At 49.3% G+C, this 16,096-nt stretch overlaps 1 protein-coding gene across 8 annotated transcripts in view; it reads right to left on the bottom strand.

Annotated features, from left to right (window-relative positions):
* Positions 1–16,096, bottom strand: part of PTPRB (protein tyrosine phosphatase receptor type B) — a 106,038-nt gene that overhangs the window by 76,193 nt on the left and 13,749 nt on the right. For 4 of the 8 annotated variants that reach the window (XR_011540564.1, XR_011540563.1, XM_070622062.1 and 1 more), the window contains exon 4: positions 3,443–3,716. Coding sequence is in view for 3 of the 8 variants with exons in the window: in XM_070622062.1 (XP_070478163.1) it covers positions 3,443–3,716 (274 nt within the window). In the remaining 5 variants the exon portion in view is untranslated. Of the gene's footprint in view, positions 1–3,442; positions 3,717–4,053; positions 4,296–4,532; positions 4,666–16,096 lie in introns of those variants that run through there. The other 4 variants (XR_011540566.1, XR_011540565.1, XM_070622065.1 and 1 more) reach the window with 3 other exon arrangements.

Consider the following 16,096-nt stretch of genomic DNA (forward strand, 5'->3'; position numbering starts at 1 on the left):
CTTCCTGTAGGTAAAGTTCTCTACCACCAGCCTACTTTCCTGGGCTCCGTAACTTACCCTAAGCCAAAGAGAACACACCATGTTTTCAGTATCTGCACATTCTCTCACTAAAATATTCCTTTAATTCATTCATATCTATCTATCCATGATCTATCCATGATCTATCTATCTACCTATCTAATCTATTCATCCACAGATCCACCCATTCATCCGTCCATTCATCTATCCATCTGTCCAGCCATTTAATCAATATTTATCGACCATGTATCATGTGCTAGATGCCATTTTAGTTACTGAGAAACTACTTCTTATTGGTGGGAAGATAAAAGCCTCCCAAAAGTTTTAAATGAAAACTCTAAAGTTTCCTTTACACAAACTCAAATGTCCTTCAGATGCATCCGGTAAGGAAATAAATGAGTGGCCCAGGGGGACTCCAGAGAATTGGTATCTAAAAGGAGAGAAGCCACAACTCAGTTCTAGAGAGTTCTAGGCAGACTCAGTTTTATCAAATCTTCTAATATTTTAAGAGAATTCACACATCTGATATTTATGTGAATTTTCCATTTTTGATGTTGGTGAAATAATCTGAATTTTTCATAAACACTGTGTGAGCCAAACAAAACATAGATCCATTACTAGACACTTAGACACCAGGTGTGCAGCCTCTGCTCTAGACTCTGAGGACACAGTCGTATAAGATTCTCGAATTCTTCAATGTCTGCTATCCCCACTGTCTGATTTCTGATGAGTTCATGACTAAATAACTCTGCTTTCAATTTGCTACATCGCTGTTGCATCGACCCTTATAAACCTGAGTACTGCTGCGTCTTCTCTCTGACCATGAAGGCTTGGGATGCACGAGGCAGGGCAAGGTCTTCCTCCACCAAAGACGTGCTGAAGCTCTGTCCCCACCTCGTCGTGGCCTCTCGCCTCTGCACGGGACTTCCAGGGCAGGGCCACTCTCTGTTCGTCCTCTCTATGAGCTCACCAGTCATTACTCGATGGTAATTCCCTGCAGTATCCATGCTCGAGAGACGTTTGCTGAACCGAATTTGAACCACACATGTTTTTCAATTCTGATTTTAAATCTGGAGTGAACACTGTTGCTGAAATAGTTCCCATTTAGTTAAAATTCTTTATCTTTAAGGTTATGTCTACATGACACCAAAAAAACCATTTTAGACAATTTATCAGAAAAAACAATCAGACAAATCACACCTGGAATGATACAGAGATAATCTAAATAACTCCAGCCCAATCACATCTTGCTTTCACACTATTTCATTCCAGACCAACAAGACAGGCAAAATGGAATAAGGAAACACACACATCTTGAATGACTTTTTTGTTTGAAGTTACTTCTCAGACTTAATGTTATTCTGCTAGTTAGTCCTTAATAACAGTAAACTATGATTTCTGAAGCTCATCTCTGAGCTTAGCAATTAATATAGAGGAAGAGTAATACTTTCTCTTTACTAAATGAAAAATTTGCCTATGTCCTTAAAATATGGAAAGCTCTAATGACCAAAAATAAATAACGAACAAAAAAAATCCCCCAAAACATAAAATATCCTAATTTTTAAAATGTTTATTTAAATAAAATTATTTGAAAAATGTAGAGAATCCTAAGAAAGGTTATATCATCATAACCCTTCAAGTGTGAAAAAATTATCATACAAACATCATCTGCAAATGTCATTCTTCACATTTATCATGGAGCTAATAAAATTTGTGGTGAAAAGTACTGTAAAAAATACCTCCTTAAGAAAAATGATGAGAACCTGAATGCTAATGCATTGTGTTAGCTGATGAAGTCTTTTTTAACTCAACATAGTCAATAAAATGCAAATGTTTCTTACATTTCACAAATGCCTTTGGACTTGAAACACCTACATGCATAAACTCAAAGCACATTCTAACTAGTAACATCCACAGCGAGTCCTATTCCATCAACATTTTCTCCAAAGAGTAAAACCTCTGGGTTAATGACCTGCCGGCTTCCGAATGGCTTCCCCTTTTCTCCCACAGCTTCTGAAGGCTCACCTATGTCTACAAATTGTTCTGCCCCATTCAACTCAGACACCTGACCAAATGGAATGAACTCATCTGGAAGTTCTACGCCACAAACTTCACAGCATCAGCAGCCTGAGTGTTCGCAAAGCTATCCTCACGTACCAAGAAGCCAGCAACTTTATGAATAAAAACCCAGCCACTTAAACTTCTGTAAATTGTTCTAAGTATGTGGCTGGTTTCAGTCTCTCTTTGATTCTATATAGAAAACATAACCAAATTCATAACAAGCAGTGTCTCTTTTCAATTTAAGTTCCTGCAAATCTCAGAAATTATCTAAAAGTTTCATCTAAAGTAAGTCAAGTGATGTAACTGGGCATTCTTAGTTTTTTCTTTGAAAAAATAAGAGAATTACTGTTCGATTGACGTATTCCCTGAACCCAGCACCTGTCCTGACCGTACTGTAACACCCTGGGAGGCGAAAGCGCTCACGCTTCCTGGGAGAACTGAGGCTAAAGGAGTCATCTGTGTTCAGGCTGAAATGGAAAGAACAGTCAGGACAACACATTTCTACATTTAACTTCCAGAATTTCTTGGTTAAATTTGGCTTTCTGGATGAAAGTAAGGTTTCTCTATTGCAACAAATAAAGATAATTTTAAAAGGAAGACTGCAGAAGTTACAAAACCTCAAAGTCGTCTGAGAATTCAGAGCACGTCTGAGGGTGGCTGTGGGGGTTAAGGAGCCTGTGCAGAAGTGGTTGGCACTTGGCAAGAACTTGTAGCGGAACAACCAGGTCTAACACTCGTGTTACAGGTAAGAAAACTGAGGCAGGAAAGACAAACTCTCACCAGAGATGCATGGGAGGTTTACCAAAAGTCCAAGAGACATCATTGCCTTGAGGTGCAGCGTCACCAAAGGATGTTCTCCAAGGTTACGCTGTTTTACGAAATGATTTTGCACCCTCGTTTCAAGGGACTTTTCTAATTTTCCCCCATGAATGGCTCTATTCTATTCCTGAATGTTTTATGCCCTGGTTCCAAAAATAAAACTGAATTAGGGAAAGGCATACCCTTAATCACTCCACTTCCAGTATTTATTCTAAAAACATTTACTCAAAATTGTTCCAGGAGTTGACAACTTAATGCGATGAAGGCTGAGACCACATGACTTCCACAATTCCCTCCACAGCCGGGTCTCTCCTGGCTGCTCTCCTTCCAGCCTAGCCCCCTGCCTTCCCCACTAAGGAAAGTCTCTCTAAGGCAGCCCAGCTGCTCCGGGCCAGGTCCGAGGAGACTAGAATTCCTTGTCAGTATTTATCTTCACAGGTATTTTTGCCTTTTTAAAACACGCCTGGAACTCAAATGAAACACCAGCTTGGAAAGGCAGGGGTCAGCCCCGGGGGGAGGTCCACCTGCACCTGTCACCCTTTACCTGTTTGTAAGTCCAGAGTCCTCTCTTCCCCATCCAGAGACACAATCTTGAAGTGATAGATGGTTCCTGCTTGTAAATCCTTGGGGTTACATCCATAGGTGGTGGTGTCTAGCCGCACGGGGTGGCAAAACGTGACGTTCGATGTGTCACTGTTATAGATGAGGCTAAAGTTACACGGTGACCCCAAAGTTCTCCACTGGAGAGACACCGACCGGCTGGAGACCCTGGACTCCGTCGGGGTGAAGTTGCATCTCTCTGGCTCCCCCAGTCCGGTCTGCAAAGGAACCAGAGACAACAGCTGAAGCGCGCAGTGTAGACGGCCCAGGGGCAGGTCCCGGCCAGCTCCCCACGCCGCCTCCCTGGCCCTCGCCGCCAGCCTCAGCCCATCCCTTCGCCCTTGGCCCGCAGGGAGCTGGACGGCGACTTCTCCCCAGCGGGTCTCGCTCTGGAGCAGCTGGAGACAGCGGTGGCTTCTAGCCCGTGGCAGAAGGACGAGCTGTCGGTCTGGCCGGGGGCTCCCAGCAAGATCTCTCTTCCCGGTGGAGAGGAATGACGGCTGCCCCCTGCCTCTCCGAAACAGCCCGGAGGCCCGAGGGCGGAGGGGGCCTCACCTGCAGCAGGCTGAGCGCGGCGCACACGGCCAGCCCGGCCCCGGGGCCCAGCATCGCGCTCCCGGGCGCGGCACTTGTTGCGCGCTCAGCGCTCCGCGCGGGGCGGGCGACGCGCAGGGGCCGCCGCGGCCGATGCCGCCGCCGCCGGTGCTGATGCTGCCGCCGCCCCGGGCGGGCTGGGGACGCGGGAGGCGGCGGGGCGGGCCGCGCGCCCTCCCCACGCGGCCATTCCGAGCGCGGCCCGCCCGGCCCGGCCGCCGACTTCCGCAATCAAAAGGCAATTTCCTCGTCTCGGGGCCGAGGAACAATGCGCCGGGCGGGGGGGCCCGAGGAGCCGCCCCCGAGCCGCCGGGGTCCCAGGCCGCCCCGCGCCCGCGCCCCCTCCCCGACTCTCGCTGCGGCCCCGCGGCCCGGCGCGCCCCCTCCCAGCCTCGCTCGCACCCCTCCCCCAGCGCCCCCTCCCCCAGCTTCCTTCCTACCCCGCATCTGCTTTCTCCGGGTCTCTTCCCGGCATTAAACTTGACCCCGGCCGACTTCCCGGCCGCGCGCTCCTTCCTGGAGCCTCTTCGCGGAGCGCTTTGCCCTTCTCACCTCGAAGCGCTCGCGCGTCCCAGCGCGCATCCCCGACACCGGCAAGACAAAAGACCCCAGAAGCATCTGTCACTGTCAACTTGACCATGACTGTTTCCTCCCGTTCACTTTCCCCTTGCTCTTGTGTAGACGTCTGTGTCCTCCCTAAATCTTAGGACCAGGAACGAATGCCGTCGCCACCAGCTGTTCAGCCCGCAGGCGAAGCTCGTCCATCTCCCACCCTCCAGTAGGTAAAGCCCCTCCCTCCATACTTCAAGCGACAGAAACTCTCGTTTGTGGAAAATACTATTGACGGCTCAGCTCCCCCACGAATTACATGAAATTGCAATTCACTCAGTTTTCAGCACTGACTTTACACTTTTTAGTGGCTGCTTCAGTACCTGAATGATCGTGTATCTGAAAACGGATTTTAAGAGAGTCCCCAATAACCGAAGAGCAAAAATGTGCCGCCGTACACAGGCGCTGACAGCAAAGGATCAACAACCTTCACCATGTCTGACTGGTCTACTTTGCCTGCCATCCTTGACAACTGCCAGGAGAGATGAGAGTCCACATTTCAATTTTCCCGGACAGAATACTCTGGAGCTAAACCAGTTAAAGCATGACATAGTCCCTTCTTTTTCAAATAGACAGATCATACATAAAGCTATATTATTGGCTACTATATTGGCCATGTTTCCTTCAAGGAAAAAAGTGAAAGTTGTTTCAATTCTTTTAGAAAATATGTTTTTTAAAAAATCTCAATGAAAAAATGGAGTTTCCACTCCTTCAAAGATTCTATAGGCTTTTAATCTGCTGCCAGACCAGAGATCTCAAATCTCCTTTTCAAGTTAGTAAACACTCAAAGAAGGTGGAACCTAAAACATGCGTGTATTTCTGGGAAAACGGAATCCTTCCTCCTTCTCTGCCCAGGTCACTTGTCTCACAAAAGAGGCTTTGCCCTGCGTATTTTGGCCCCAAGTTCAATGGCTTTTCACAGCCTGGCACGCTCCCAGGGACCTGAATGCCGTCAGGTGCCTGGAGCCTGTGGGGGCTGTCAGCCTGCACAGGGGTCTTTTGTCAGCTTGAGTCCTTTTCAACACTACTTTTTCTTTTCTTGCTACCTTCAGAAAACAATGTGGTTTCCTTGTCTGCAAAACCGGAGCAACGCCTGCACTGACTGCTTCTTAGGGCTGCCATGAGGCGTGAGTAAGATCACATGTGCTAAGGCACCGCTGAAGCTTTAATGCGAGGTACGGTGTCACTTTGCCTGGTGATAGGGTGCCCACAAAGCCTGCTTTTTGCTCTCTTTCAAAGGCACATAGGTCGCACTTTCTTAACTTCTGCTGCCTGTCCTTCTCCTCGTCTTTTCCATTAAGGTTTATAAAATTTTCTCATAAATTGCCCCTTAGATTTGGAATCTTCTCACCCAAATATACTAAATACTCTTCAGTGCTTGGCAAAAACCTTCAATAAATCCTCTCTCCTCCAAGTTTCCTAAACATCTTTTTTTCCCCTCAACACTTCGTGCCACCAAACTACTCTGCCCTGTAAGTTAATTTTAAAATTACATTTCATTTCCAATATACTGTCTGGGCACTAACAAAATATCCTCTAACCACACAGTTCAGACGCTTCCAGATTCTGTCATCCACAATGGTCTGCCAAGACTGCCCTTGGGAACAGGAATTAGGAAAAGAAGGAGTGACTTTTGTAAATACAATGATGTTATTTGTGATCTGTCAGGGAGAGACGCATACAGTTAGAATCATGGGCTGTCTTCCATCTATTTCCACATCCATGCACGTGAAGCATTCTGGGATACATGAAGGACAGGACCAGGGGCCACAGATGCTTTGTTTCCAAGTCTGTAATTGCCAGCTCTTTTTTGGAGAAGCTTGAGGCTCACAACAGACGCCCCCCCCCCCAATAACTGTGGGTCCTAAGTAACCCGTCAGAATTAACTTTCACGAAACAATGAGGGGAAGTTTAAACTCAGGCTTTTACTGATTACATTTTCCACTTAAAGGCACTTGTATTGCTGTGAGAAATTAGAATTTTAAGGGATTTGAGGCAGTGGGACTCGGAAGAGCTGCCAGATACCATCTTTTCTTATCAACTTATCAATGAGAAGTTTATTTGAAACTAGTGTCCAAAGCATAAATAAATGGATTCATTTTTTCTTTGTTCTCAGCTTTGTTTGGAATTCCTCCACTCGTTTGAACCCATTATCCTGCATAATGACACTGCGTCTGCTTTAGAAGTTACCGCATTCCAGGAATTTGGGACCAGCCTCTCTGTGACTTGTCAGGGGACAATGTCTTCTCTGTGCCATGAGGAAACCTTTCCCAGACCGCACGGGAAGGGTGGGGCTGCTTCTGATTAGACATGAGTGAATAAACAGCTGCCTTTTAAAAAAATTGTCCTGGCAATTAATTAATAATTGTTCTAATTTACATATTCACTAATTATGAATTCATGGACGAAGACTCGGTTCTTGTCACATGATGAACATACATGTTGAGTGATACAGCCGGTCAAGGGGGTCCAGGGGCCACACTGTGAAAACTGCTCCCTTAGATCAGGCTTTGAGCTGGGCGTGGGGACAGCTGCTGCACGGGGGGAGGGCAGTGGACTGATAAGGTTGATTGGTTAATCCCGCACTCATCACCCGTGACCTAAAATGTCCTCATGACCTGGCCTCTGCCCACCCCTCACCTCCCTCCTGCTTGCCTCCTATGCTCCAGTGGCCTGGGTGATGATCACTTACTCATTCATTCTACAAATACTCACTGACCACATACTGTGCACCAGGCTCTGGTTTAGGTTTTGGAGACACCTCCTCAGAACTGATGTTTTCCTGCCCCAGGACCTTTGTGCCTGCCATTTCATCCTCTTGGACCACTCCTCCCCAGGGGCTCTGCTTGGCTATCCTCCTCTCAACTTTTAGGTCTTAGCTTAAACACGCCCATATGGGGCCAGGTCCTTTCTGACCTCACAAGGAAAGAGTGTCCTTTTATTATTTTTTGTCTCAGCAACCCATTTGTTTAATTCTGAGCATTGACGAGATTTGGTAAAAATCTAATTATTGATACACTGTATTGTCTGCCTTCCCTGGGCATGTGGGGGTTCTCTGAGGGCAGAGTCTTTGTCTGTCTTGTTCAGACCCTGGCATGAAAGGAGAGTTTCAACAAATATTTGTTGAGTGGATGGATGAATGAATGTATGATGCATCTTTGTAGCTGCTCAGTAAATACTGTTATGAGAAAAAATACTCTAAACAAGTCCTTCTAAACAAGCTCCTGCTGGATGCCTCAGCTACCATCCGGGAGGGTGGGAGGGAAACAGGAAGAGGGAAGGGGGCACGAGTAAAAGGACTGATTTTTAAGAGAAAGAGAAATCAGTGGGAAAAGATGAGGATGAAGGGAAGATGGAGGGGGGACCAGGAGAAAGGGGAGGGTGGGAGGGGGGTCGTCGAGAACAGTGGTTCCCACGGGCAATGTCGCATCATCGGAGGACTTGCTGGGAGCATCAGTCCAGGGGCCCTTCCTCAACCTGGGGCCCAGTAATGCGTGTGTGCAAGTGTGTGTGAGCATGTGTGTGCACACGTGTGAGCAAGCCTTCCTGCTCCAGCTGGTGAGAAAAAGCTATTCAAACTCCAAAAAAGTCTTAGATTGTCAGACTCCCACCCTAAACCCTGAACCAGGGGTCATTTTATATTAAAGAGAGTTCATGAGTTTAAACTTCACTGAGCTCTCCGGTTACAAGAAGCTGTGTAAATGATTTAGAAGGTCTTAATTTTAGAATGTGTCAAATAAGTAGATTGGTGACATAATGTATAAAATACAATAATATATTTAAAGTATATAATATGCATGTTATACATTATATTATTATAATATATAATATGCATGTTTTGATATTTTTAACTTCCCAATAAAGTACGGATGCTCAAGGAGAAAGGATCAACAGGCTTCCAACTTATTAAGTGTTAGATGACAGGCCGATTCTTTTCCTCCGAGGAAGCACTTCTGTTATGCGACTCTTGTGTGTGTTTCTCCAGATATTTTTAAAAAGAAGAAAGCCTAGCCATCAGGGAATGTGTCTATTAAAAACAATTTCAAGATGGCAAATCCTTTTCTGAGTTTTCATTTGAACTGGCTCAATAGCAAATTACGGCAAAAGTGAACACAATTTTAACCTGTAGCAGGTGTCGCGCATTTAGAAAGAAGCCCATTAAAATTCGAGGTGAGATAATTTTGATAAGCAGTTTTTTCAAAAAGGACCACGACCATCCTGTTTTGTGTTTAGAGATACCATTTTGGGATACTTATATTTCAAGGAATCTTTCTGGCACCCTAGCTTGTAACCTTCCTAGGTCATAGGTCTCCAGGAAAATGGAAATGAGGGAGGCATTTGAGGGGCGGTTGCAAGGATTGCACGAAGGTGTGTGTGCTACATACAGCGCAGCCCCGGGCTGAAGGGCTCAGCAAGGTGAGACCCTGTGATCACGAGTTGATAATTGTATAAGAACGACAATAACTGTGGATGCTGAGCACCCGGTGGTGCTAGAGAATGACGAAGTCTGTGGATGAGAACGTCCTTCTGGGACCATCCAAACGACAATAAGTTATCGTTGCTTCAATCTCGTGCCCAACAGAACCTCTTTGGTAGATGAACAGGAAGACACAGAATGACTGTTGGTGGCGCTGACTTTCTGGACCCTGGGAGGGAAGGTGGGGGCCCCGGATTTGCCTCCAACAGCAGGCTCTCCATCTCTCAGACGCATCTTCAGGGTTTCCTGCCACTTTTTTCTACACCGATTTCTCACCCTCCTCCCCTCCCCCAGTTTTCTTCTTTTAATCTGGGGGAAATGGGCTTTGCGTAGCTTTTGTCGTAGCTGTGTGACCACACACAGACAGACAACTTAAAACCGGAGGAGGCTGTGGGCTGGTCACTTTTTCAACCGCCAGTGCTGCTGCTGCCTCTCGTCCCGCCCCACCCTCGGAAACGAGTGCTCACATATGAGCCCAGTCAAGGCGTCACCGCCTCCTGAGGGGCTGTCTGTGGGCTGGCTGGTGTACATGTGGTTCCAGGAGCCGGGTCATGATTTTCACGAATATCCAAACCCTAAGGTGGTAGGTAAACAAAACATAGCTCACATCGGCTTAAAGGAAGAGGAAAATAAAAACAAAAAGAAATGATGCCCCGTTTCCTCTCCCTCAGGAAGCGATGATGGGAGGGTGCAGACTCTGTCTTCTTTCCTCTGTGCATCAGCTGCTGGAACGTTGTTTCCCATGAATTCTCTGGAGGTGGCGGGGGGCTCACTATTTGGCCAGGACACATGCCTTTTCTGGCTTTTATAGCGTGATCTTAACATTGTTTTAAAAAACTGGGGTAAGTAGGTAACGTTGAGAAAAAAAACTTTATATGTAAAAAACTCCAGATTTTTACTTTTCTTTGAAAAATCAAAGTTGGAGGCCTGCTGGGCCCCCACGCTGCCTCTTCGGTGCAGCTCCCCCTCCCACACTGCCCTGCGGGGGAGCAGACTCAGGGCGTCTCTGAGGGACCAAATGGAAGATCAAAGGATCTTATCACGTTTTTCAAGAATGTGACGATAAAGCCATTGCTAGATCAGAACCCTCTTGAAGGGAGGAGTGACGTCTCTTCATCATGTGCCCACGTCCCAGGCTGCTCAGCCTCCACGTCCACCTCACACTGACAGTAAACGTTGGCGCCCCAGCTACACAGGGGCCTGGAAGCACAGAACGTGCGAGTCTGACACACAGCTGCGCTCTCGAGTGGCTCCAGTGCAGACCTGGAACCCTGGCATCACAGAAGCCACGGGCACCCGCACATCAGCCTCACGACAAACCAGCGCCGAGCAGCTCCTGCTCCAGTGGACAAACTGACTCCAGGGAAGATGGAATCCTTCTCGAATCGTGGGGAGGTCACCTGATTCAGGCCACCAGGGGCAAAACTCTCACACAGCACACTCCATGGCTCCTCGCCGCCACTCTGCTGTCCTGGGCTGGAGCTCAGCCTCCAGAAAGAGCAGCAAACACAGACGTCCACAGACACACAGACGTCCACAGACACACAGACGAAGGCAGGTGCCAGTAAAGCCACACACGCGGGGTGTGCTCCTCGGCCCAGATCTGTGGGAGATCCGTCAGGAGAGCCTGGGTGAAGAAACAGGTGTCTCTTGTGCTCCCCCAAATAGAGGGGTCCCCAGTCCAGCGGAGGATCTTCTGGGTTTAGCAACGGTGTGTTCTTGCCAGCTCCCCAAAGTGTGGGAAGAGTGGGAAGCACTTTCACTTCAAAGACACTCCTGCAATTCCAGCGTCTGCCCTGCGGTCGATTTCGCCAAGCTTCACGACGACTGGCCCTTGAGGCTGTCAGTCCGCGGGCGGGTAGCATGCGGGTGCCCCCACTGTGCAGCCGGGGTTACCCACCCAGATCTGAAGAGCTCAGCGCCTTTTCCAGGGTTCTCGATCCCATCTCCATACTTAGCAGCTGGCTCATCCCCCAGCGCTGTCGCTTGTCTTTATTGCTCTTTTTTGCAAATTCACCACCGTTTCTCTCCCGGTGTCTGTGCTCTTCTCCCCGGCCCTCTCTCCTCCTGGTCCTCGAGGAACCAGGTGTGAGCCGCTGGGCTCCCTGACTCAGTGGTGTCCACTGGACCCTCTAAAAGCCCTTAAGCAAACCACTCTTTCTATTTTTAAACTTTCTTGTTTTGAAATAATTTCGAACTTAGAGATAAGTTGCAGTAATCATACAGAGTACTTTCACATACCTTACCCAGACACACGTGGGTTTTTTTGGACATTCTGCCAAATTTGCTATATCATTCTCTCTTTCCCTCTGAATGTGATATTTTTACCTGAACCATTTCAGAGTAGGCTCCACGTATCCTGAACTGTGTGTAATCTCAGTAAAGTAATCAAATTCAGGAAAATAAAAATTGACATAATGCTTTAACCTACAATCCACACTTCAACTTTGTCAATTGTCTCAATAATGTCCTTTTTAGCACTTTTTTGTTTTTGTTTTTTTCCTCTATTAAGGATCCCACCCAGGATCCTGCATTACATTTAGTTGTCAAGTCTCTCAATTGTTCTCAATCTGGAACAATTCCTCCGCCTTTTAAAATTATCTTCTGACCTCGGCTTTGGGGAGATACGGCTCAGTTCCGTCTGCAGCATCTTCCATTTGCGTCTGGGGGTCACTTGCTGGTCCGTGTCTCCAGCAGGACCTGTCCTCTTCTCTCCTGCTCAGTCTTCTCTCTAACAGGTGATTATTCTCCAATGGATCACAACCCTACCTGCACATTAGCATCAGTGGGTGGGCTTCCACTCTGGTGCTGAGGTCCCCCCTCAGTAAATCCTGACTGTGGGTCTGAGGCGGAGTTGCAGAATCAGTACTTTTGAAAAGCTCCCAGGTAATTCAGATGTACTAAGGCCAGGGCGGGGAGCCACAGCCTTCCTGTCTCCGTGAGCACGTCCCGGCTCCTCCTCTGATCCCTTCTGCCCTCGCTCCACCCTTCTCTCTCCCACTGCATCAGCCTCGCCTGGGGGAGACCTCGGCTGCCCGGGGAAGCCAGCGTGCCAGAGAAATGCTGGCATGGAAAGAGCATTTCAAGGCACACGTTCTGTTTCATGGTTGCATTTTATGTGCACACGATAGATTGTGACAAAATATGAACACAGCCTTTTTGTGCACAAAATGGAGAGTAACGTGAATCACCTATAACTAAGAGAAAATGAAAGAAAAGAAAAACCCTTGAGATTCTAAAGCCGGAGGAGGTCGAGCGAATCATAAGCCACGTTATGCTATCGGCACGTGCTAAATCAGCTGGATTTAGCGGAAAACTGCAGCCGTTTGTCAGAATTAGGCTCAAATGATGGTAATTCTGAATGAGGGTCTTTGGGGACCCACCCCTCTCACATCTACTGCTCCCCAGTGCAGCCTTTCTGCCCCACCAGCAGCCTCAGAAGCTGTCCGTTTCATCCCATTGGCACTCGATAGTCTGGGGTCCTTGTCCACGAGGAATGAGTCGGGGATGGTTCATTTCCTGGGTTCCTCCATCCGTGCTCTTCTCCCCCCAGGGGTTTGCCTCAGTGGAGGGGATACTGTCCTATCTTGAGTTCTGGCCACAGAACAGTGGTGGCCGTGGGAGACCCCTGTGTGACCTAAGCAACATGATATGGGAGTTTACCCCAGACTAGGGGTGGGGGTGCATTTGCCGTCTCACTTATGTGGAGACTCCCTGGGCTGTGACCTCTTTGAAAGCCAAACAGAAGGAAGCACAGAACCATCAAACCCAGACCAGCACCACGAGGGCCATTCCTGAGCCGAGGAAACGCAGTTGCTCCCGGAGGCCGGCAGGCGGTGGGGAGGGGAGGAGGGCGTGTGTCCCAAACAAGACTGAGGGCTTTCAGCAGAATCAGAGCCAGCCAGGAGCGTTTCTAGTGCAGGCTCAGCATCTCGTCCCTTTCAAAGCGTCTTCACACAGAGCGTTAGCTCAGCTGGCTCTCCCCAGCTGCACGAGGGAGGCAGAGTGGGAGAGATGCAGAAGCAAGGAGGGGTGGGCAGTAACGGCCACACTGGCGAACGCTTCCCCGCGCAGCCAGAGTACCAAGCACTTCGTTTAATCAGCCTCTAACCCTCAGAACGGTCTCATGAGGCAGATAGAGTACCGAGATTACACTTGTCTCAGAGAGGCGCAAGGACGACCGCTTGAGCAGCTAGCAGCTGACCCACCAGCATTCAGACCAGCTTCCTCCGACCCCACCGTGTCAAACCACCGCCGCCGCCATCACAGGCTGGGCCGGGTCCAGATCGAGCTTCCGAGCCCACCGCTCAAAGAACGGGCGCAGGCTCGTCAGGTCTTGAGGTTGAAACGGACTCCAAGGGCCACCCCCCCTTGGGGCTGCTTCTCTGCACTCAACTCCCCCTCCTGCCCCCACCGCTGCCTCCCTCGCCCGCAGGGAACCGCTGGTACGTGCAGGGCGCAGTTCTGACACCTGCCTCTGGTCTGCATACATCCTGACTCGTTCTACAGACAAACTCTTGTCCCAGCACCTTTGTCCTTGTGCAGACACACGGCCACGCAAGAGGCTATGTGAAATTGTAACGGCAGCAGTGATGTTAATTAATTAAATATTAGCAACATTCATTAAACACTGTTTTCCAGGTGCTACTCCCGGCAAGAGAGACATATGAATTCACTGAATTCATGTCCAGGGTGAGAGAGAGAGTTGGGAAGCGAAGGACTGGCCCAAGTTCACAACCTTCCCAAGTCAGATCCCTCACACTAGCAGGTAAGGACGTGAGCAAAGAGGGAGAAGGAGAAAGGAGGGAAAATTCTGCCACAGAAAGAACCAGCCTGGGACAACTTTGAGGTAGCGCTAACAAGCGGTCGCTAGGCTCCAATCATGTCCTCCCTGGCTTCGACCTTCATTAACAGGACCTCTGTGTGAGAGAACGAGGTGACCACGTGTGCGTGTGTGCAGTGTGTGTGCGTGTGTGCCCTTCTTGTTCTGCCACTCTGATCATTTGACCTCAGGCAAGTCCTTAACCTCTTTAAGCATAAACTAGGCATCTGCAAAGGAATAATACAACGATAAATACTATGATAGATTGTTTAATGACTGCTGATTCCTCCCACCCAACGGTATGCCCTTCTGCACTGTGGCTTCGCAGCTCTTCCCGTCAGGAGGTGGAGTCTGTGTCTCCGTCTCTCAAAGCTGGCCTGGCTTGTGACTGCGTCGGCCCACGGAATGTGGCCGAAATGACATTCTGCAATTCCAGAGCCCAGGCCCACAGAGACCTGTAGCTCCCGCCTCTGCCTCCCGCAAAGCTTCCCTGAGCCACCGTGTCAAGAGGCTGGTGCAGCCCACCGGGGCGGAGCCATTGGAGGGGAACTGAGACTCCGAGCCTGGAGCCAGCGCCGACTGCTGGCCACACACCTGAGGCTGCTGTGAATCTTCCCGCTCGGCTGACCCCCAGGCTGAATGCAGCTCCAAGAGTTGCCGGCTGGAGCCTGGAGCAGGGGGCGGTTACTCAAGGATGGCGACACCAGGCTCTGCACCTCCCGCAGCCCCCACTCCTGAGCCCTCCCAGCCCCCGAGCCTGTGGACCCACCGCTCACTTTAGAAATCCATCGCTTCTTGGTGGAGACTCCAGCCGGGGGACCACCCACTGCCCAGAAAATCACGAGAAGTGGCAGACTGTCATTGTTTGCCACTCAGTGACGGGAGATGGTCAGAAGCACCACTCCTGGAGTGCGTGAAGCGCTCAGCACAGCTCCTGCACACAGCCCTGGCTTCGTTTTCAGCCCTAGATGCTCCTCTTTGCGGACGCTGTGTAGCATCTGTCGTTCACCCCTATGTCCCAGTGAAAAACAGCAGCAGCAGCTATTACTCCTCAAACGCTTCCTAAGGACCAGGAACGCCTGTGTCCTCTCCCCCAGGCCTTGAAGCCCTCCGGGCGCAGTGCCCACTCTGGGTGAGGAGATGGACGCATTGAGAGCTTACGTGACTCACCCAGACACTGCCCAGCAAGAGGCGTTCGACGCAAAGCCCGAGTTCTCAACCACTCTGTTCTGACACGAGTCAGGTCCTCAGGAGATATCTGCCGAGTGCCTGAAATTCTCCCAAGTCACTAAATTGAACAGTAATCATTGCCTCCTTCGCTTCGCTCTCTTACACTTGTGTGTGTGTGCTGAGGTGGGAGTTGAATGGTGATTGAGAGGCGAAAATGGGGGGAATTCGAAGAGAGAAAAAGCAACTGGATAATTGGACCCTGAATAAAACTATATATATTAGAAAACTGGAACCTATTAAATAGTAGATACACACAGACTTCAAAACACTTACGCAACAGAAAAGCATGGCTACTCAACGTGACCGTCTCACCTTGGCGGTGGATGGACATTGGCGGTGGATGGACATTGGCGGTGGATGGACGTTGGTGGTGGACGGGCCATCTGGGTCATCTGCTACCCACTGGTCCACAGTTCCACCCACTCAGTCAACAGTCCCCCACACGTCCTCCCATTCTCTCTGCCCTCTCACTGCCCCCACCCCTGCGCCTGCCCCTTCCTTTCTATAAAACTGTAGTAAGTAGTAAGCATTATGTCCAGGTGCTGGGGACACAAAGCTGAATAAATACAGTTCCACAAGCCCGCATGCAGATGTCTCCCGTCCTCACCCAATAACAGCCCACCCCAGGTGACAGACAACATACTAAGTCAGTCCCAGATCCTCCCAGACCAGGTGCCGCCTGATAATGACGACCCACACACAGACTTTCCTTCTGCACGACCCCACGCAATTACCTGGAGCGACTTCGTTCCTCTCTTAGACTCTTCTAGGCGTCAAGACAGAGGCCCTTGTGAAGCAGTTTCAGGGGACGGGCATTTGTACCCCCCACGTGACTCACCTTTCTCCCCAGAGTAATTACAGCATTT

This window comes from Equus przewalskii, chromosome 5, assembly GCF_037783145.1.
Source record: "Equus przewalskii isolate Varuska chromosome 5, EquPr2, whole genome shotgun sequence".
Classification (NCBI taxonomy): Eukaryota; Metazoa; Chordata; class Mammalia; order Perissodactyla; family Equidae; genus Equus; species Equus przewalskii.